Source organism: Mesoplodon densirostris, chromosome 15 (genome assembly GCF_025265405.1).
Source record: "Mesoplodon densirostris isolate mMesDen1 chromosome 15, mMesDen1 primary haplotype, whole genome shotgun sequence".
Lineage (NCBI taxonomy): Eukaryota > Metazoa > Chordata > Mammalia > Artiodactyla > Ziphiidae > Mesoplodon > Mesoplodon densirostris.
Window position 1 is genome coordinate 23828230 of NC_082675.1, and position 22564 is coordinate 23850793.

Here is a 22564-nt window from a genome sequence, read left to right on the forward strand (position 1 = left end):
ATAAAAGAGAGTTTGCAGATGTAACTGAGGTTATGGACTTTAAAATCCGGACTATCTAGATTATTGGGTGGGCCTAGTCTAATCACATGAATCCTAAAAAGCAGAGATTTTTCTTTGGCTGGATTCGGAGGTGCAGCAGAAGGAAAAGTCAGAGGTATTCAAAGTTTGAGAGGGACTCAACCCACTTTTTTTGGAGGGGCCACATGGAAAGCATTAAAAGGAATGTGGGCAGCTTCTAGGAGAACAGAGCAGCCCCCAGCTGATAGTTAGTAAGGAAGTGAGGTCTTTTTCAACTACAAGGAACTGAATTCAGTCAACAGTCTCAATAAGCTTGGAAGCAGAATCTTCCCCAGAGCCTCCAGTAAAAAACACACATGATTCCAGCCTTAGGAAACGCCTTGATTTTGGCCTTGTGAGACCCTAAGCAAGACTCAGTCAAGCCCAGCCAGACTTCTGACCTATAGAAATTGTGAAGTAATAAATAGGTGCTGTTTTAAGCCACTAAGTTTGTGGTAATTTGTCATAGCAGCAAGAGAAAACTAATACATTTCCCAATATGAATAGCAGTGAGAAGTAGTAAGATATTAATTTAAGTGGATTATGAAAAGTTATATGTAGGGACTTCCCTGGTGGCGCAGTGGTTAAGAATCTGCCTGCCAATGCAGGGGACACGGGTTCAAGCCCTAGTCCGGGAAGATCCCACATACCACGGAGCAGCTAAGCCCGTGCGCCACAGGTACTGAGCCTGCATTCAAGAGCCCGCGAGCCGCAACTACTGAAGCCCGCAAGCTGCAACTACTGAAGCCCGCGCACCTAGAGCCCGTGCTCCGCAACGAGAAGCCACGGCAATGAAAAGCCCACGCACCGCAACTAGAAAAGCCCGCGCACAGCAACAGAGACCCAACACAGCCAAAAATAAAAAATAAAATAAAATAAACTTAAAAACAAAACAAAACAAACAAAAAAAAGTTATATGTATATTATAATCTCAAGTGCAACCTCTAAAACAAAACTATACAAAATTAAAGTGGAATACTTAAAAATATTAATAATTCAAAAGAAGGCAGGAAAAGGGAAATAAAGGAATGAAAAACAGAAAGGACAAATAGAAAACAATAAAATAGTAGACTTAAATCCAAATATCAATATTTTGGGCATAAACACACCAATTAAGAGACAAATTGGATGTATTAAAAGAGACCCAACTACATGCTGTCTACAGGAAACACACTTTAGGTTAAAAATAAATGGATATAAAAAGATGTATCACGCAAACACTACTTAAAACAAAGCTGGAGTGGTTATATTAATGTCAGACAAAATAGACTTCAAAAAATTAAGAAGGATAAAGAGACAGTGCATACTGATAAAAGGGTCAATTCACCATGAAGACATAACAATCCTAGGTATGTATGCACCTAAAAACAAAGCTTCAAAATACATGAAACAAAAATTAATAGAATTGAAAGGAGATGTACACAAATCCACAATTTTTGTTGGATACTTCAACATTCCTCTCTTAGTAATCAATAGAACAAGTAAAAAGAAAACCAGGAAGAGTGTAAAAGAATTGAAACCACCATCAATCAACTGGTCCTAATTGACATTTATTGAACACTCTATCCAAAATAACCTTTTTTTCCCCCAAGTGCATATGAAACATTCACCAAGACAGACCATATCCTACATCATTAAGTAAACATTAACAAATTTAGAAGAAATGAAATCATACAACATATGTTCTCTGACCTTGATGGAATTAAACTAGAAACCAATAACAGAGAGATGGTTGTAAAATTTCCAAATACTTAGAAGTTAAACTACACATTTCTAAATAATACATGGATTAAGGAGGACATTACAAGGGAAATTAGAAAATGTTTTGAAATGGACAAAAATGAAAATGCAGTATATAACTTTGTGGGATGCAGGTCTCAAATCAATAATCTAAGTTTCCACCTTAGGAAATTAGAAAAAAGAGCAAAATAAACTCAAAGCAAGCAGAACTATGGAAATAATAAAGAGCAGAAATCAATGAAATAGAAAAGGGAAGAACAATAGAGAAAATTAAAGAGCAATAGAGAAAATTAAAAATAAAATTAAAGAAAATTAATTAAAATTAAATTAAAGACACATTCTATTTCAATGAAATAGAAAAGGGAAGAACAATAGAGAAAATTAAAGACATAAGGTAGGTAATTCTTTAAAAAGATTTTTTAAATTGATAAACCTCTAGCCAGACTAACAAAGAAATAGAGAAGACAAATAATCAGTGTGGAGAATGGAAATGTGATGTCACTATAGACCCTGAAGTTAATAAGGATATTAAGGGAATACTATAAACAATTCCACATGCATAAATTTGACAATTAGATGAAATGGACCTATTCCTCGAAAATCACAAACTACCAAAACTCACCAAAGATGAAATAGATAATTTGATTAATCCTTTAACTATTAATGGAATTGAATTCTTTGTTAAATCCTTCTGAAAAAGAAATCTCCAGGCCCAAATAGTTTCACTACTGAAGTCTACCAAACATTCAAAGAAGAAATAACACCAATTCACATATCTCTTCTAGAAAATAGAAGAGAGAATACTTTCCAACTCTTCCTTAACCTAATAAAGGGCAACTACAAAAAGGCCTATAGCTAACATCATAGTTAATGGTAAAAGACTGAACACCTTCTAAGATTAGGTGTAAGGTAAGACTTACTATAAAAGCTACAGTAATCAAGATAGTGTGGTGTCGGTAAAGAGAAAGACACGTATCAATCAGAATGAAGAGTATGCAAAGGTGCAAAGGCAGCTCAATGCACAAAGGACAGAGTTCAACAAATGGAGTTGAAACCATTAGACATCAACATGAAAAAATATGACCTCAAACTAAACTTCACACCTTATACAAAAGGATCATGGAAATAAGTGAAAATTTTAAACTCTCAAACATTTGAGAAAATCTTTGTGATATTAGGTTAGGCAAAGTGTTCTCAGACGTGACACCAAAACAACGATCCATAAAAGGAAAAACCGGTAAGTAGCACTTCATCAAAATTTAAAACTTTTGCTCTGAAAAATACACTTTTAAGAGAAATGAAAAGACAAGCTAGACTGGGGAAAAATATTTACAAATCCATATCTGATAAAGGACTTGTATCCAGAATATACAAAGAATTCTCAATATTCAATAGTGAGAAAGCAACTCAATTTAAAAACAGGTAAAAAAGTTGAATAGACACTTCACCAAAGAGGGAATGTGGAAGGCAATTAAACACAAAAAAAGATGCTTAGGGCTTCCCTGGTGGCACAGTGGTTGAGAGTCCGCCTGCTGATGCAGGGCACACGGGTTCGTGCCCCGGTCCGGGAAGATCCCACATGCTGCGGAGCAGCTGGGCCTGTGAGCCATGGCCGCTGAGCCTGCGTGTCCGGAGCCTGTGCTCCGCAATGGGAGAGGCCACAACAGTGAGAGGCCCGCGTACCGCAAAAAAAAAAAAAGATGCTTAACATCATTAGGGAAATGCAAATTAAAACTGCAATAAGCTAATACCACACACCTATCAGAATGGCTGAAATAAAAAATATTGGCAGTTCCAAATACTGGTGAGAAATTGGATCTCTCGTAGTGGAGGGCAAAATGGTATTGCCACTCTGGAAATCCGGTAGTTTCTAAAAGTTAAACATAACCTTTACCATACGACTGAGCAATCCCACTCATAAACTTATGTTCACATAAAAACCTATACACAAATATTTGTAGCAGTTTTATTCAAAATCACCCAAAACTGGAAACAACCCAAATATCCTTCAACGGGTGAAGGTAAAACAAACTGTAGCGCATCCAACAATGGAATACCACTTAGCCATAAAAAGCAACATGTGTGAATCTCAAAGACAGACAGAAAGTAGCCAGTCTCTAGATGTGACATCCTCTATGATTCTGTGTATGTGACACTGTGGAAAAGGCAAATCTATAGAGAATGGAGAACAGATAGGTGTTTGCCAGAGGTTGGTGTGGGGCAAAGGTGTGACTGCCAAGGGGCAGCGTAAGGGAATTCTTTGGTTGATGGAACTGCCCTGTGTCCTGATTGTGGAGGTAGTTAAACGAATGTGTTAAAACACAGAGAACTTTACACAGGAGAAAGTTAATTTTATGGTATGTTAATTAAAAATTTTTAAAAACTGAAACAAAAGATATTCAAATAAATTTCTCTTTATAAAAATGTTTTCAAAGAAATTTTCCACCTGGGTTTCTTCCTGATGGGTTTCTTCTGCTTTGGGGGGGCTCTGCCATACCAGCCCTGGTGTTTGTGGTTCTGTTTATTCATCTGTAAAATGAGATCAGTCTTGAGTAGCGATTTTCCTTCTCCCCTAACCCTAAAATTACACCCCTGGGCAGGCCCTTTGTGAAAATGAGGGTGGGGCAGGTTTGGAGAAAAGGAGCATTTGGCCTCCACTGGGCTCTGACCCACAGAGCAGCTGTGCTCTTGACTGGCCCATGTACTGTTTGTCTGAAAATCTCTAGATTAGAATAGCTGCTCTTGACCCAGATCCACACACACCTGGGGGGTTTGAGCAATCCTAGATCTCAGGGCCTACTGGTATGGCCCACTCATTTATCCCTTTGGCACATACCCCACTGGACCCCAGCAGTCCGCCAGACCAGGGCACTGGCTCTAACGATCAGCAATCTAAACAAGGCCCTTTGGGGGAAGCTGGAAGTGTGGTCCTTGTTCTAGGAGTCCCAGATTGCACATGGATTAAACATTGTGCTTAATCCAATGGGAAGTCTGAAAAGGCTTCGAGGTCTAGGCCTCCTTAAAGGCAGGGTCTGAAGGACCAAAACCATTTTTCTCCCACACAGGATGACTTTTTGGAAGAGCACTTTCTAAGCGATAAAGGGCTGTGCGCAGATCGGGGAGCTGCTGTTGTGAAGACGACTTGCTGACCTGGGTCAGCAGGGCCAGAGTATCATTCGTGATGAGACCTGCCAGTTACACCAAGCACCAAGCACCCACCATGTGCCAGGCACTGTGCTAAGGAAGCACTGAATCTTCATGACAGCCCTGTGAGGAAAGGGCTGTCATCGCCTGGACGAGGAAACTGAGGCTCCAAGAGGCCCCACATCACACAGGCAGGAGGTGACAAGGCTGGGCTCCGGTCCACAGCTCCAGCCTTCTGAGCCGAGGCCTGTGAGAGAAACCTCTGAACCTGACGTCAGGCCTGCTCTCCACACGTGCCCCGAGATGGAGACTAATACCACCTTTCATCAAAGGCTGGTAGGGGATCTTGCCAGGTACAACAGCGCTCAAAAAGAAATGTTTTTTAAGAAATTTTATACAATGGAATGCTTCCTTTGAAAATTATCTTATGCCTAAGTCCAGTCTAGAAGACCAGAGTTGAAGGTGGAAGCAGGCTTGGCTTGGAGCCCCTAGGGCTCCTGGAGTACCGCTTGAAGGCTACTTATCCAGTAGGTTGGCACTTACTGTGAGAAGCATGGGAGGCGCCATGATGCTTAATGCCGGCTTCGTGTTCAAAAGAATGAGGCGGGATTGTGGCAGACTCATTCCTGGGTTGGTCGGTCGTGGGGAGGGCTGCAGAATACCAAACTTGCCATATGCGTTGGGTGCTGGTCCATTTGGTTCACTCTCCCCTCTGGTCAGCAGCCATGAGCTGTCACTTGCAGGGTAGGAAACTTATCTTCACCATCTTACATTTAATAAGCTGAATCTTTAAAGTTATGAATTATAAGATTAAGAGCTGCAGTACCCTTCCTTTTTTCTTGCCCTTAAAAAAGGCATCATCTGGTTTTTCTGTATAAGTGAAAGTAGAATGTTTTAAGTACAGATCTTGGTGTAGGATCAATGGCAGATCTGTACCTCTGACCCCTGGGGCAGGGGCTGGTGGAATGGCTCACAGTGGAATCATCAGACGGACCTCCTTCTCATAGATGTCAGGGATCACTCCCATGGGGGAGCTGACCATGTGCACCGTGTTCTTGCCAAACAGCTGGAACTCATAGTGGATGAGCTGCTCCCAAAAGCCACTGTTGGGCCGGATGATGGGCCGGCATGACTTGGTCCATGTGTGGGCATCCAGCAGGGACATGGCGTGGTACTTCATGAGATAGGCAAGGCAGAGGGCGGCTGAGCGGCTCACGCCAGCAGCACAGTGCAACAGGGTGCGGCCCTGCTTCACCTCCACGCTGTGGATGTGGTCTGCAATGGGGTCGAAGAAGTCACAGAGACGCGACATGGGTGTGTCAGCCACAGGCACCTGCACGTAGTGGATGTCCTCGTATAAGGTGTTCACTACCTCCACTGAGACGTTGATGACCGTGGTGATGTGGTTGCTGGAGAGCATGAGCTTGTTGTTGGCTGCTACCCCGTTGCTGATATACAGGCTGCTGGTGATCTGTGAGAGGCCGCTGACCGAGGGCTGCCGGAACTGAACCGGGAAGGCACACGGAGATGCTGTCATCGGGCCGGTGGGTCAGCGGCCAGTGAGACATAGATGCTGCATCTTCCTGCTAGGCTGTGTCCGTAGAAAACTGCAAAGAGGGAGAAGGGACAAATGAGGAGCCAAAGTTCTGTCCCCCCACTTAACATAATTCAGTGGCTGCCCACTGTCACGATGAGATGGAGCCCCTAAGCTTGGCTGTCAAGGCCATTTGTAGCCCAGCTCCTGCCCATCTCTTCAGCCTCCTGTTAACCTTTCCCGCGTCCTGAAGGGCCTTGGCTGGGCTGAGCCACTTACAGTTCCGTATGGACAGTGGTCCTCTCTGGCCCAGGGCCTTTCCTGCTCTCATCCTAGAACCCCCTTTCCTTACAAGCCTGTCAGGTCCTAATCTGTTCCATTCAGCAGAGGACTGTTGAGCATTGGGATCTTAGCCAAGGGTCACTTCCTCAGGGAAACCTTCCAGAACTACACCCCTCCCCCATATTTGATCAAGTCCCAGCTCCAGGCAGGCCCTATGTGCCCTGCTTCCTAACATTTCCTGAAGAAGTGCTTTTGCCGTGATCTGTCTGTGAGTTCTCTTGGGATATCACTGTATCTATCTTCACTCCTACTATATCACCAGTGCCCAGTTGCATGTCCCCACAAGTAGGTGCTTAAAAATATTTGCTGAGTGAAGAAATGACTCCAACAACCACAACTCTGCCTCCTGAGAGGTTTCCTGGAAAAGATGAGGTCTCCGGCCATGTTTCTCTAGAACTTTGGGGAGGAGCTGGGTGGAGGTGAAGGTGGTTCTTAGGCTGCTGGAGAGGAAGGCCAAAGGCTGCATCGACAAATCTTACCTGCCAGTACCCCAGAGTCCAATGCAATAGGCTCACCCCAGGTAGGGCAGATGGGGTTGGTTTGTTCTAAAAGTCTTGTGAGGGTAGGGGAAAAGCCCCACTCCCAACTTCACCCAGTTAGAAGCCTAAATGCTAAGGAATGTTCTGGATCCTCATCATCTGAAAACCCAGAGAGAAGTGGACTGAGGGCCCCCAAAACTAGTACCCAGTGGGCAACAGGAATAGGGGAGACTGCTGTTCATCACAGGGACAAAAAATGTGCAGAGGAGATACTGCTCTGCAAGGTGAGGGTAGTAATGAGAGGAAAGTCGTTTTCATGCTAGTCAAGAAATATTTATCAGGCACTGTAGTAGGTGCTGGGAATACTGAAATGTACAAGTCAGCCATGCCCGCCCCCCCCCCCCCAGAGCTCAAAGTCTAGTGGGAGAGACAGACATTAAATAGGCAATTATGGGCACAACAGAGTTGGAAAATAGGGATAACAGTGCCTACCTTATAAGAATCTTCTGAGGATTAAATGAGGTAACCTGGGTAAAGTGTTTAACAACAGGGCCTGGCACATTTATCTACAAATTATAACTACTGTTGCTGTTGTTAGAGAAGTTAAAATGCAGGGCATTCTGGGAATGAAGAATAAAGGTACTTATTTCAGGCTGGGGCTACGGAGTTGCGAAGATCACCTGAAGAAATGACACAAAGATCTGAAGAACGTTTAGCGTGAGGGGGAGGGAGAGGGAGAAAGAGCGACTCAGCAGCATCTCAGTTTCACCATTTGATAGCGTACAAAGCCTTTGGTTCGATCTCCAAAACAGCATAACGAGCCGGTGTCTGGAGTTAATATCTCCATTTTACACACGGGGAAGGTGAGGCAGAGTGGGGAAAAGGACCTGTCTAGGATCACAAAGCAAGGTTCAAAAGCCGGTTTTTCTGGTCTCATTATGTGTGGGAAAAGTGGGCAAACACCGCGGAGTTTTCGTTAATACTGGGTTATAAACGTGGAACAAAGTTCAAGGGTTGACGGGAGAAAGGGGCCGTTTCTAGGGGTGAGTCAGGTAGGTTTCCTGGGGAGTTGGCGTTGGAATGGGCTTCTAATCGCCCGCTCAGTGTCAAGACCTCAGTGTCTTACCTCTCTCTCGCGGGCGGGTGGGCAGGTTAGTTCAGGAAACAACCTTGGGCGAGGGTCTCCAGGTGAGAGAAGACCGGTCACGACCCAGGAGACACAATCCCCGCCGGCCCGGTGCTCCGGTTTCCATAGCAATGGTCCCTCGTCGCGGGGAGGAATGGGCCGTGCTGGGTCTCCGGAGAAACCCAGGCCTCGTCTCCCCGTCCCGGAGCTGCCCCGCCCGGATTCACCCGGTTACCCGCCCTGCGATCACGCGGGGACCACAGCAGTCCTAGTCAAGAAGTAGGGTCTGCTCTGCGCGCTGCAACCAGCAGCTTGTCCCCCAGCCAGTTTCCATGGCAACGCGCCGTGCCGCACCACGGCAGCCGCCGAGGGACAATCCTGCCGCGTCCGCAGCCTTCGGGGTTTTGCGCAGAAGGCCCGCCCCCCCATCCCCCACCCCGGTCCCGCCTTCCTCTCACGTCTCCCGGGCAACGCTCGGTGTTCAGCGCCTCGCGTCTGCGCAGAGGCTCGCTCCGCGTCTGCGCTCTCTCACAGAGCTCGGGTACCGACCTGTCTCCCGTTCCCGAGTCGCTCTCTAAGGTGGAAGGAGAGAGTCCTGCAGTTAGCCAGCAGCCCAGGCCCTCCGTCACATGGAACCTAGGCTCTCCCATTGCCTGTGCGGTGGCCCCCCAGGTGACCACCAGTTCTGGCACCAGCCCGGCCTCGGCCTTCTTCCGGCGCAGTAGGCTCTGCAGCCGCCCCGACATTCACGTACGGACCAAGCCGCAGATCTGCTTCCTGCAGTCGCGGACCGCTCAGTCGCCTGTGCTCTTCAGGTGCGGCCCGGGGGCCCAGAGCGTTCGTCAGAGCCCGGGCCCCCCGGGGGAGCCGAACTCCCTCAGACCCCTGCTCCCTAAGCCGGCCGCGGGGACCTTGGCCCTGGCTCTCCAGAGCCTCGGGCCCCTCAGAGCCCGGCCCTTTCTTAGACCCCAGGAGAGTCTGAATTTCCCAGCCCAGCGCCTCGCCCGCCGTGGAGCCTGAACGCCCTCAGTCCAGACTCCAAGGGAGTCTGGAATTCCCGCCTCCAACCTACATATCCTCCGAATCGCCGCGGGCCCGGCCCTCTAGTCTCCCAGGTTTGACGTCGTGTATCCCGAGGGTCCCTAGCGCCCTCTGGGCCTAGCCTTGAACTTCCTTAGAGCCTGATGAGGCGCAGGTCCCCTCAGGCCTGACACTCCCCTCCTCAGCCTCTATTTTCCTCAGTGGCCCAGGGAAAGCCCCCAGTTCCCTCAGCCGGGCCCCAATCCCCACAGACCCCAGTTTCCCCTCCCCTCCTCCATTTCACAGCCCCCTCACAGCATCCTCCAGGCTCCCACAGAGACCTTGCTTTGGAAAGCAATTTGGTTCAAAATGATCATTATTTATTACTTGAAAGGGAATATTTCCATAAAACTGCCTTTTTCCCCCCTTCCCAGGAAGTAATGGTAAATTTGGTGCACCAGTGAGTGGGTGAAGACTGTTTCATGTGTCTTTAAGTATTTTAGGTCTTTTGTTTGTTTGTTTTTCTAACGGAATTTGGGAGACTTTTGCTTTGTGAGCATCTTGATCTATAAACTAGCCTCTTCCAACACCTCATGTCTTTGCTGTCAGAAAAAACATAAATGTGAGATAAGGGGTGTTTGTTTCTACTAGTTTGTAAATGTAAAAACATTCATAAAACCACAGTTCCGAACTGGCTGAAAATGAATTAGGAAAAAAAAATTTTAATCCTTCAAAATGTTTTATCCTTTAAAAATTGTCCTATCAAAATAATATACACTTATCATAGAAAAATCAGGCAAGCAAAATGAATGGCTAGAGACAATCACTGTTACCATGTTGGTGTATATTGTTCCAGATCTATTCATATATATGTACTGCAACATGCTTACACATTTTTTTTGTGGGGGGGTGGGGGGGTATATGTCACAAAACCGTTTACTATTTTGTAATCTTTTTTCCCCCACCCAATACACTTTGGATGTCTGTTTTATTCATAACTGCATAATATTTTATTGTATAACCTAACCACAATTTACTCATTTGCTTCCCTATTGTATATTTAGGTAGTTTCCAAATTTTAGAAAGAAAATATTATGAGTAATTATTTTTAAGTGAGCAAAAATATCTATGTAGTTACAAAACCACTTCACGGTGTCACCAAATTATCAAAAAGTGAAAACTCAAGGCCTGGTATTATCCATTTTTGACCAATTACTCATTTTGACCAAATTGTTATCTCTAGTTTGGCCTGGAGCACCTGGCTTCATTCCATCACACCCATCCCATCCCAACTTCTACCTCTCACCCTCCAGAGTCTCCTCAAGTCTTTGTCCACCCCAAACTTCCTTCACTTTTCCAGACTTTTCCCAAACCCTTTTCCCTTAGAGTTCCCCCATCAACCAACCTAACCTCTGTCCAAACACTTTATTTTCTTTTTTCCTGTTTCCTCTGACCTCCCCCACCCAGATCCCCCTTATACCTAGGCTTGAGCAGTGCCCCCCCACCTCAACCCCCCTCAGATTCATCCCTCTGACTTTGCTTCTTTCATCTAAGACCCTCGCCTCCCATTTCAAACTGCGTTTTCTTAAAATGACTGCTCCTGTGAACAGTTCTGAATCCCTGTTGACACTTCTCTTGTGGATTACTTTGACCTTTCTACATCCTTCTCAGTATGTTTTTCCCTCTCAGCATCCAAGAAACACCCATTTAGCGCACATTTCCTACAAGAAGAAACCTAGGCCTACTCCCTTGCCCCTCTGACAACTATGACAGGGTGGTGCCTCTCCCCAGAAACTTGGGGAAGCCTCAGCCACTAGCCCAGGATCCCATCAGATCAGATCCTGTCCTAGCCCTGGCCTAGCCATCAAGCCTGTACCACCTTCTCTTCCCTCTCCAGCTTACTGAATTCCAGTGAAGCAGCAGTGAAAAAATTTTTACCCAAGAGCCACTTATCTCGGGTGATTATTCGTGACAACCTCAGTGCACAACGAATCTATGAGATGGAGGTAAAGTTGTCACAGGCTTTTGCATTAGAGGGTGTTAGTGGCTTGATCCATGTTCCTTTCACTCTCCCCAAAACCTTGCGGGGAGATCACAGATCTTAGAGGTGATAGGAAGCCATCAAAGTACTCTAATACAAGCCCATTTTACAGGGGAGGCAGTTGAGACTCAGGGTTACTGATTTGCCCAAGGTGTCACAGCTGTTCCTGAGCTGAGGGAACCAAGGAGGACTCCATGTCTCTTGGCTCCGGTGGCATTTTTTCCCCTCAAAGTACATTAGCTTTCTATTTAGGGACTCCCTGAATGGATTCCTACTATCTCCCATAAAAAGAAATCTTGGCTCTTAGAGCTTGAAGTGGCATTGACACCATTTGGTCATTTTTTTCCTTCAGGGATTATCCCCCACTTTCCACATGAGAACTGAGGCTCTTCTACTTTTTGTTTATGGACAAGAAGGGTTTGACCTGCTTACCCAGAAGCCCTCAGAAGAAGAGGGAAACCGCAGCATCATCATCCCACAGACCCTGATTAATTCATTAAATACATCTTTGGGGCCTGCTTGGGACAGGCACTGTTTTGGGCACTAGGAAGAGGCTAGTGAACACGATGGACTCTGAGAACGTACTCGTTTCTTCCGGCACAGCAGGCGGCCCAGAGTTGAGCTGCTGTCCCCTTCTTGACTCTGTTGAACCTCCCTCCATGTTCCAGGACCAAATCTGGATGGGCGCATGGGATTCTGACATTGAAAACAGTGGGAAAGATGTAAGAGATGGTGCAGATCCTCTTAAGGGCCACAGACACTAAAAGAAGACTGGAGGCCTGGGTGTTTCTCCCTCTGCTAAACTTCCAGTGGCGTGGTGTAGTGGAAATAGGGTGGACTTGGACATGGGCAGGCCAGCTTTGTGTGAACTTGGGGAGTCACTTTTCCTCCAGGACTCTTCTCATTTGTAAAATAGGATCTATTGGGATCCTGTCAGTTGCAGGTGACACAAACTGAACTTGAACTCATTCAAGCAAAATAGAGAATGATGAGTTTACATAATCAAGGGTAGATAGGGCAGGGTCACCAATGTTTGGGATGAGAGATGGCAGGGGCTCCAATGCCATTGGATGTGTCTTCCACTCTCCCTATCAGCTCCCCTTCTGCTTCTTTCTGCATGTTGGCATCGTCATCAGGCTGGCTGTCCCTGGGGAGCATGGCCACAGGAAACCCTGGCCTGTAGCCCAGGAAGGAAATGGAGTGCTTCCACTGTTGGTCAAGTTAGACAAATCCTGGAGAGGGACTCCAGTTGGCTCAAGTTGGATCACGGGCCCATCCATGCCCCAGTCACTGTGGTCAGATAGTGTAGGCTACTCTGGCCCAGGATGGGTTGGGGGCCAACCCCTTTAACCAGTGGGTTTGGAGATATTGCACCTCTGGTAAGTGGAGTGAGGGTCTGTGAGATATAACTGGAAACTCTTGAGTTGGCTTTATATGTGCCATCCTCCAGCCATCCAGAAGGTCTCCTTTTGAAGCCGTATTGAGCCCTTACATGTTTTGGGTACACAATGTCCATTATGTATCATTACCCCATTTAATAGTTCAGCAAACCGAGGCTCAGAGATGGAGTAACTTCACTAAGGGGTGTCATTGTGGACTTGCAAACCCAGGTCTGACTGACCATGGTGCAGGATGTTCTCCCTAAGGACAGGGACTGTCTTCTCTGTAGACCCAGTGATTGCTGAGGGCCCAGCTTGTAGGAACTCAGTAGATTTGAGAGGCTTGAGTGGCAGCGTGGCAGTCTTTCTCTCTCCCCCGCAAAGTGCTCCCAGCTTTGGCTAGCCACTGGCTTCTCAGGGCCTCCAGGAGGGCAGCTAAGATCTAGCGTCTTGGGAATCCTCTGAGCAACGCTCTGAGAACAGTGGTTGATGACCAATATCCCTTTATCTATGGCCACAGTTCTCAACTAGGACGGCTTTGCTCCTCAGGGACTCTGGTGCTGTCTGGAGGCCTTTTTGGTAGCAGAAGTGAGACTGGGATGGTGCTACTGGCATTTAGTAGGTGGAGGCCAGGGATGCTAATGCTGCTAAATATCTTACAATGCACAGGCCAGCCCCCCGCCACAAAGAATTACCTGGCCCCATGTCAGTAGTACCAAGGTCAAGAGACCCTGATCCATAGTAAAAGTGCTATCACTCTGTGCCTTGCTTAGAAATATCTGGGCATGTGTCCCACCTTCCTGACTATGTTGTAGTTGCTGTGAAGACCTGCAGCTGATTTTTCACGGTATCCTCTCCACAGCTACCTCACTGGAATAAGTAAATGAATAAGACAAAGGATATGCCTTCCCAAAGCTAGCAGTCTTGTTGGGGACAGGATAGAAATGGTAGAATAGAACAAATAAGTAGAGTTCAGTGTGACATAGTGGGTGTCACCAACAATATGTGGGGAGCACCAAGTGAGTAATAGGGACTGGGTGATAGGAGTTAAGGAAGGGGGTTTACAAAATGCACCCTTTCTCCTCCTCCCCTCCCCTCTCTTTCTTACCACTCTTCAAATAGAGATGTTAGGTCAAAATCAGGCTCTGAGGCTGCAGACTGTCAGAAGGTACCATAGGAGTTACCTAGCTCAGTGCCCTCACTTTAAAATAGGGAAACTGAGGCTCCCTGTGAGCCAAGTTATTGATGAAATATTGAGCTGGCTCCTTTTCCACCCTCATATCAGGAGCACAGATGCCTCTCTTACTGTGAACTAGCTTCTTCATCCTAAACTCACCTCTGTTTTTTGTAAGACAAGAGCTTCAGACAAGACCAAGAAAAAGACGGGCCACTTGTATGACCACCTGAAAAAAAAATTCAGGACAGACCAGCTCAGAAAGCTGGGGCGCTGGCGACGGGAATCCATGAACACCCGGCAGTACCTGGATAGCATCCGAGTGTACGAGGAGCCTAACGAGAAAGACCAACCACCCTAGTCAAGGCAGAGTGATCTGCCCTGGGGCCGTGACGACACTAGGCTGAAAGGAGAAGAGCTGGAAGGGAGCCAGTCTACACCGTTGTAGAACAACAATAAATGAGACCAGTGGACAGTGGAGCACAAAATCCCTCAGCAATTCTAATATTTCTTGCCCTGTCCCATCCCCTCTTTTCTGGTGAAGGTGATTCTGATAGTCCTGTAGCTGCCCAAGTAGAAATGGCTGAATCGAACCAGCTTCCAAGGTTAAGGTATGACCTTTGGTACCCACATGCCTGGTACAGTGCCAGGCCAGGTGCACTGGGACAGTGGTACTTTGGATAGGAAGGGCTCGGTAATGCCGCTGCCTGGCATTCCAGTGGTAAGGAGTCAGGGTGGGGCATCAGGCAGACCTGGGTTGAGGGCTATTTCTGCCACCCATCAGCTGGAACTCAGTAACTTTGTAACCTCTCTGAGCCTCTGTTTCCTTATCCTAAAGAATGGGGAAGTAGTGCAGGAACCTACCTCCAAGAACTGGCATGAAGATGTGGAGCGCCTGGCCCAGGGCCTGTCATCCTCAGTGGCTCTCATCACGATGCCCGCAGTTAGCTTCCAGCCTTGTCAGTCCCCACTTCCTGGCCTGCCTGCTGTCCCAGCTATGCCCCGACAGCCCACGACATGCCTTTACTTGCTCAGGCTCCTCATCTAGAATGCCTCTTCAGCCCCTCAGCGCTCTCAGGAAGCTCTCTGCATCCTTCAAGCCTTATCTCAGTGCCATCCCCCCCAACCCCACAAACTTCTCTGACCATCTTCTGCCTCCTGCCTGCCCCTCCCCAACCCTGCCCAAGCCACATGGGTTCCCCTCCACTCTGAACTTGGCTTACCTGTGGTGGCTTCACTCTGCCTTCGTGGTAGATGTTTGGGTATTTGTCCCAGCCCTTGATTAGACTGTACAGTCTTTGACAGCAGGGGCCAAGTATCCCCCAAGATTTAGTTCAGGCCTCTTCCGTGCCATTTCCCCCGTCCAGCCCCACCAGAAAAGGCTGCTCCTTCCTGTGCCAACACATCTGTCTGCACTGAGCATGTGGTTGGCCATTTCTTGTTGCTCCCTGTCTCCCTGACCACGTTGTGAATGTCTCGATGGCCAGAATGCTGACTCGTTCATCTCTGCAACCACAATGCCCAGTTAAATTGAGTAGTTACTCTATGTTTTTTGAATAAATGTTCATTCCTTTGTTTAATTACAGCTTCAACACAGTGCACAGAGTAAGGGCCTGGTACATATTTTTTTAAGTTAACCACGTCCTCTCACTTTACAGATGAGGAAACTGAGGCCCAGAGAGGTGACCTGACTTGCCTGAGGTCATGCAGCAAGTTAGTGGCAGAGAACTAGAAGCAGGTTTCCCGACTGCCGTGGAGTGGTCATTCTGCATCACCACAGTTGCTAGGTAAGGACCTCAGTCCTCTTGGTGGCTTTCAGAAACCCTCTTCATTCGTCCTTGTCTTCATCCTCATCCAGGTGTGGGGAACCGGATGTCAATGATGCTTTTATTTCCCCCCCCCTTTTTTTTTGGCCGCACTGCACGGCATGTGGGATCTTATTAGTTCCCCAACCAGGGATCAAACCCACACCCCCCTGCAGTGGAAGTGCCAGATTCTTAACCACTGGACCGCCGGGGAAGTCCCCTATTTTCTCTTTTAATGGTCTTCTTTTGAAAACGTGCTACTTTTCAGTGGGAGCCCAGTCTTTTTCTAGGTTTTTGTCTGTTTTCTTGGCTGAGCACAACTGATTAGAATAATTGACTTTAAATATTTAAATTTTATTATACAAGCAATATGACCACATTTGCCCAAAACAAAAATTCTTTTATTAGATCAACCATTGCTAGCATTTTGATGTGTTTTTTATATTTTGTGTATTCATTTCATTTCAACAACAGTCTTTTTCCTTGGCACTGTACCTAGAGAAGGGGAAAGGAAGGCTTTGGGGATCCTGGCGTCTTCAGAGGGCCCACAGAGCAGCCCCAGCCCCTCTTTTCTCCAGAGTGTCCCCAGGAATTCTCCACCTACTAGATCTTCCCTAATGCAGCCTCTCTGAGACTCACCCCAGTCTAGCCTCTGGCCACATGCACCCTTCTTCCCTAGACGGCTGGCCTTGGCAGAGGGTCTTTGCATCCTCATGCTGTGGCCCAACAGACTGGGGGACCCCTGGGAGTGGGGCAGGTGGGGGAGTTGGGATGTCAACCTAATAAGTCACGTTATAAGCCACTAACTCATCTCAGACTGGGTGGACTTAGTCTTCCCATTTTTGCATGAAAAAACCGGAGGATGTTGCATTTAAGTAAGGAACAAGAACTGACGAAATTCTGGAGAAACCGCCTAATTGTTGAGAGAAAAAAAAAATAAAAGGGAAGGAAAATCAGTGAAGGAAGAATGGAGGAGTGTTGGATGGGAAGATATTATTTGAGAAATAGAATCCTGAAGCTAAGGAGGGCCTTAGGGATTCTTTAGTCCAGAGGACACACACACACACACAGACACACACACACACAGACACACACACACACAGACACACACAGACACACACACACACACACACACACACACACACACACGGAATTCTTAGTTCAAGTGAAGTCTCACCTGGAAGCCCATTCCAGTAAAACCACTGACATATTCACATTTATTGAGCGCTCATATTCCAGGCACAAGGCTCAGCTCTTTTCAGACATGAGTCATTGATTCCTCCCAACAACAAAGTAATTTTCTTAGCCCCGTTTTATAGATGAGAAACTGAGGCTCAGAGAGCAAGAATTCCACCTTAGATTGGGCAGCTAGTAAGTGACAAAGCCCACCTCAAGCCTGTCTCATCCAAAGACCATCTCCTAAGTGCCATGTGATAAGCTCCCAATCTTTATCACTCTAGTTGGAAGTGGAGGCTAGGGACCCTGAGCCCTCGGGAGCATGAGTTCACAGATGGTGATGGGGAGCCTCAGCTGTGTTGTCAGCTACCTGAGGTTAGCTGTTTCACAGAGAGCTGGACTAAACTCCAGGTCCCCCTTCTACCGGGTAGCTAAGGGGCACTTGTCACCCATTCTGGGATGGACAGACTGTTAGGGAGAGTTAGGCTGTGTTAGCTGTGGATGAGGCACATGCCCACCCAGGAAGTGGAAGAACAGAACACAGGAGTCCTGACCATTGCCCATTAGCTGTGTAAAGATGTTTTCAGTTTTGTCCTCAGGAAACCTTTGTGGAATATCCTTTGTGTCTGCAGAACCATGCTGATGTCAGGGGGCAGATGAATGATACTCTTTTAATGGGATTGAGTGTTTTGGGTGTACCTTTAATTCTTGCTGAAGACACATTTCCTTCCCTCCTCCCCTTTCACCACATGCACGTCACTCCTTTAGGGTACTTGAAAAGCCTTCCCAGTTTAAAAATCTCGCTAGGTGCACAATGGACCTAGTTCCTTCTCCAAAGTTCTCCATGACCTGGAACAAAGGGAGGGAACTTCTGTTTACCAAGCACCTGTTACACGCAAGGCATTTTATATCCTACTTCATTCAGTCCTCACAACTGTACTCTTCAGGTATCACGCCCACTTTTAAGGTGAGGAAACCAAGGCACAGAGAGGCTAAGGAACTTACTTGGAGTCGCTAGGTTTGAACCAGGGTGTGAGATGCATAAGGCGTGCTCTTTCCACGCCACCCGGCCGCCCCAGTGATGCTCGGCTTCATTGCAAGCACTGCCCTCAATTTCAGCCATTGTCGGCTGCAGGAACTGCTCTGTGAGGGATGCCGATTCATGACCCTGGGTCCTGACTTTCCTCCTAGGCTACCACTGTTGGCCATGTGGTCCGTGACACGGTAGGGAGGAATTCTTGGGTGAGGACTCATTCTCCTCATGGCACATCCCAGCTCCAGGCTGTCAGGCAGGGGCAGTGGCTTCAGATCCCAGCAGGTGGACGTGGAGCAGCCTACCAAGGGGCTAGGCAGCTAGAATTATAGGGGCAGTTAGGGATCAGGGGGGGCAGTTGCAGCTAAGAGTGATCCCAAAGTTCTTACATATCCACCCCATCTATCTATCCACATACCCATCCACCCATCCACTCACTTATCCATCTGTCCATGTGGCACTTCACCCCACAATCAGAACACAAAGGTGGAGAAACTGATTTTCTTGTTTTCTGTGACACCTCTCACTTCTCCCAATCATTGTGGGGAAGTGGGGTGACCTCCCGACTGGGAGTGCCTCTGCCCTGATTCACTCCAACCTTGGGCAAGTCACATCTCCGCGCTGAGAATTTGGGGAGCTGGAAAAACCTCAGAGCTGCCTCACGCAGGCCATTTCTCTTATTTCGTCAACGGGTGACAGAGGCAGAGAGTGGGGAACTGACTTGCCAAGGTCAGATAAGGAATTAGTGTTGGATTTGGGACTGGATGCCAGGGCGCTGCCACTCATTTGTAAAGTGGGAATGGGAATCCTGGCTCTCCTCACTTCCTGGGATTGTAGGGAGGACCCCACGAGATAAGTGGTGGCAAAGCGCTTTGAGAAGTGAAGTCACCAGGGCAGAAAGTCCCAGAGGTGCAACCAAGGCCCCAACTGCTGGACCAGCACAGATCCCACAATGACCACAAGGGGTCAGCAGACGCATGTGCACTCAGCTGGGATCTGCTGGAAGGCGCATACCTGTGAGCCAGGGCCTGGGAGGGAAATCAAATCTTTTAATTCCTGGCGACTCCTAGCACAAACAAGAGGATGGATGCATCCCAGCCCAGCCCATTGTTGAATCGGGAAGTGTTACTCGGGTATTACAATTCAGAGCCTGGTCCAGCCGCTGAGTCGGGAACTCTGCAGGGCTTTGAGGGCTCAGGGGGCTGGGCCAGGAGCAGGCCTTGACTGGGACCTCCTGTCTCCCCCAGTAACCTTTCTCTGGGCTTCAGCTCTCTAACCTGCAACTGTTCCAAGTGGGGTGGTGCTGGTGGCTGATGTCTGCACTTCCTTCTGTTCTCAAGCCTGAGATGTGGCACAGAGCTTTGCACACATAATGCTCCATAAATGTCTGCTGAGTAAATGGGAGCAACTCCTGCCCCGAGCAAAGCCAGAAAAATCCAGGTCAGCTTGTGGCCACAGTTACAAACGTAGATGCTGGTTTGTGTCTCCTTTACTCAGGAAAAGAGATGCACAAGCTAAGAGGGAGGCAGGGCAGCATGTAGCTAAGAGCACAAATTTGGAAGGAAGGCCTCAGTTCAAATCCCAGGTCAGCTGCTTTCCAGCTCTATGCCCCTTAGCAAGTGCCCTGTAAAATAAGCCGGTGTAGATTTCCTCTGCTGTTATGCAATTAGATCTGGCTTACCTCTTGTCCCTTTGCCGAATGAGAATATCTGGCTGGAAGCTCTGAGTAGGGCAGAATGAGAAATAGCAGAGTCAGGAGGGCTGTGTTCTGTGGTGCCAACATCCACTATGCAAGCCCTTGCTGACCTCAGGTGTTTCATTCAGTTTCTTTAGAGAAGAGACATGTTTTCTGCCTGGGAGAAATGTTACCTGCACTTTGCAAACTTCAGTGTAGAGAGGGGTAGGGCAGTGGGTTGGAGCAGTTATCCTCCCACCCCCCCAACCCCCACCCTCGCCCCCGCCGTCCCTGCTCCAGGTTGTATGTGAGTCTGTTTATTATGCACTGAGCAGATACGAAAGGATATTGGAAAATATGTGTACGGCATACAAATAATACAAGAGACCCATGGGCTCACAAACCTGTTTGAGGAATAAAATCCCCCCATTTTAGTTCCCTGTTCTCACTCCTACCCTCTGCCAAAACCTGTTGACTTTGAGCCCAAAGCTTCCCTGGATTCTCTCAAGCCAGCTGGCTCCTACCTCCTCTTTAGCTGACTTAGACAATGTTCTCAGCTGCTGCTTCCACCTGTTTTGCTCATAAGAGTTCTCATCCTCTTTCCATATTCTAAGCACTTGTTGAAGTCTCTCATTCATCAGTGATCCGTCTTTCTTTCTTTCTTTCTTTTTTTTTGGCCATGCCACACGGCATGAGGGATCTTAGTTCCCCGATCAGGAATCAAACCCGTGCTCCCTGCAGTGGAAGCTCGGAGTCCTAACCACTGGGCTGCCAGGGAATTCCCTCAGTGATCCATCTTTATTTAAAATTGAAACACCCCCAACATGGCCTTCCCAAGCCCTCTTAACTGTTCTCTTTTTCTCCATGGCATGTCACCTTCTAAATGATTTATTTGGTATATTTCTGTCTCTTCTTACTAGAATATAAGCCCAGGATGGCAGGAATTTTTGTCAGATTTCTTTCACTGCTCAATCATCAGGGCATAGAAGAAGACTTGGCATATGATACGAATTGAATGAACATTTGTTAAATAAAGTCTTCTTTCTATTTCTATTGCTGTTGAATGCTTAGTACTTTTGGAATTTTTTAAACTTTTGTTTCAGTGGGGTCTCTTTGGGTCTCAAGAAAGATGGAAGGCAAACATGGGTTCTTGTCAGATACCCTGAGCTAAAATTTAGTCTCAGTGTCAGTGGTCCTTAATGTGGAGGGACCATGGACCCCTTTAAGATTATGATGAAACCTACCACAAGTCGGCACTTACACTTAAAATTTACATATAATTTATGAAAACCATACACTTCATCTTAAGGACTTGTTCTCTTAGAACATTTCTGGAAAGATGTGTAGAAACTATCAACACACTAGCCCCAGAGAGGAGAAAGAGGGGAGTTCTTCTTTCATTATATATCCTGTATACTTCAGTTCTATATAGTGCAAGCATTACAATTTCAAAGTTTTAGAAACCAGTTAAATATTTTAAAGAAAACTATGTTCTGACCTCTTGGGGTGATCACAAGCTCACATGTGTTCAGGGGCCAGGGAGGTCAGTGCACGTGGCTTTAGGACAACAGGCAGAGGTGGGAGCTGTGGCTAAACGGAGCTTGCACACCCCACCCCAAGATGCTTAAATGCAATGGCATGAAAAACATGGTGTTGATCAAACTTTTCTGGCCTGTTTTTTAAAAAATATATATTTATTTATTTTTATTTTTGCCTGTGTTGGGTCTTCATTGCTGCCCGCGCACTTTCTCTAGTTGCGGAGAGTGGGGGCTACTCTTTGTTGCGGTGCAGGGGCTTCCCATTGCGGTGGCTTCTCTTGTTGCAGAGCACCGGCTCTAGGCGCGCGGGCTTCAGTAGTTGTGGCACACAGGCTCCAGAGTAGTTGTGGCGCACAGGCTTAGTTGCTCTGCAACATGTGGGATCTTCCCACACCTCGGCTCTAACCCCTGTTCCCTGCATTGGCAGGCGGATTCTTAACCCTGTGCCACCAGGGAAGCCCGGGATAGATCCTTTAAAATCAGTGATGTTTAACCTTTCTGGGATCACAGACTCCTTTGGGAATCCCATGGAAACTAGGGACCTTCCCCCTAGGAAAATGCACAGACAGGTAAAACTCCACAGTCTACTGCAGCATCTTCACAGACCGCCAGCTAAGATTACCCAGGGATGTCCAGGAGCTCCAAGAACTTCGCTTTTGGATGCGTTCCTTGTACTAAAACGCTCGGCTTACTAAACTCTTTCTCTATTCCTTTAGAGAGCCTGAACTATGTTGCCACTTACGGCGAAGTGCCCTGGCCGAAGCAGAGGCCAGCTGGCCCAGGTGGTGGTGGGGCGCGGTGGCTTCGGGCCCCTGAGCCTGGTGGCAGCGGGAGGGACCCATAGACAGGTAATGGCTGCCATGGGGGGCGGTGGGCGTCCTCCTCAGCTTTTAGCGTCATCCGGCTGGGCCCCTGCGCTTCGGGCGCATGTTCTGGGTTTTGGGGAGCGAACCTGCCCGGGTCAGAGGCGGGGAGCTCCGGCGCGGGACCCGCGAACAGAACTGCGCTGGGAGCCGGCGGGCTCCGCATTCATCATTGTTCCCAAAGCGCCTGGCACGGGTTGGGGCGCAGGCAGGGATGGTGGTTCGAAGCGCGCCGTCCCTTCCGCTCGCCGAGCTCTCGCCCCACAAGCGTTTCCTGGGCGCCTTCCAAGGGCCAGCCCCGGAGCCGGGAGCTGGCGACGCAAGGGAGGGACGAGGGTCCAAGTCCAGCCCGCTGCACGCCAGGGTGCAGGAGCACGCTGGCGAAGGCGGCGCGGGGCGCATGGGCAGCGGAGAGACCCGCGCGCGCCCCCGCCTCGC

At 47.8% G+C, this 22564-nt stretch overlaps 3 protein-coding genes across 4 annotated transcripts in view; 2 read left to right on the forward strand and 1 right to left on the reverse strand.

The window, feature by feature from the left end:
- Window positions 1-3203: 3203 nt before the first annotated feature.
- Window positions 3204-9078, reverse strand: DUSP18 (dual specificity phosphatase 18). Its single transcript, XM_060118534.1, has 3 exons — window positions 8972-9078; window positions 8423-8690; window positions 3204-6548 (listed from the first exon to the last, which is right to left on the reverse strand). The coding sequence occupies exon 3, from the start codon at window positions 6476-6478 to the stop codon at window positions 5912-5914; it is 567 nt and encodes a 188-aa protein (XP_059974517.1). The 5' UTR covers window positions 6479-6548; window positions 8423-8690; window positions 8972-9078; the 3' UTR covers window positions 3204-5911.
- On the forward strand, window positions 8554-14397 carry C15H5orf52 (chromosome 15 C5orf52 homolog). Its single transcript, XM_060118333.1, has 4 exons — window positions 8554-8652; window positions 8957-9237; window positions 11340-11453; window positions 14220-14397. The coding sequence occupies exons 1-4, from the start codon at window positions 8554-8556 to the stop codon at window positions 14395-14397; spliced, it is 672 nt and encodes a 223-aa protein (XP_059974316.1).
- Window positions 9213-22564, forward strand: part of OSBP2 (oxysterol binding protein 2) — a 173934-nt gene continuing 160582 nt past the window's right edge. The window contains exons 1-2 of one of the 2 annotated variants that reach the window (XM_060118532.1): window positions 9213-9537; window positions 15695-15823. In XM_060118532.1, the coding sequence (XP_059974515.1) occupies window positions 15741-15823 (83 nt within the window). In that variant the 5' untranslated portion in view covers window positions 9213-9537; window positions 15695-15740. Of the gene's footprint in view, window positions 9538-11395; window positions 11449-15694; window positions 15824-22564 lie in introns of those variants that run through there. The other variant, XM_060118533.1, reaches the window with a different exon arrangement.

What these genes read in the sequence shown, in the direction of transcription:
- C15H5orf52 (XM_060118333.1), top strand. Translation starts at nt 8,554, where the DNA reads ATGGTCCCTCGTCGCGGGGAGGAATGGGCCGTGCTGGGTCTCCGGAGA. An exon ending in GCCCCGCCCGGATTCACCCG is followed by an intron (nt 8,653 to 8,956) that starts GTTACCCGCCCT and finishes GCTCTCTCACAG; the next exon opens with AGCTCGGGTACCGACCTGTC. An exon ending in ATCTATGAGATGGAGGTAAA is followed by an intron (nt 11,454 to 14,219) that starts GTTGTCACAGGC and finishes TTGTAAGACAAG; the next exon opens with AGCTTCAGACAAGACCAAGA.
- DUSP18 (XM_060118534.1), bottom strand. Translation starts at nt 6,478, where the DNA reads ATGACAGCATCTCCGTGTGCCTTCCCGGTTCAGTTCCGGCAGCCCTCG.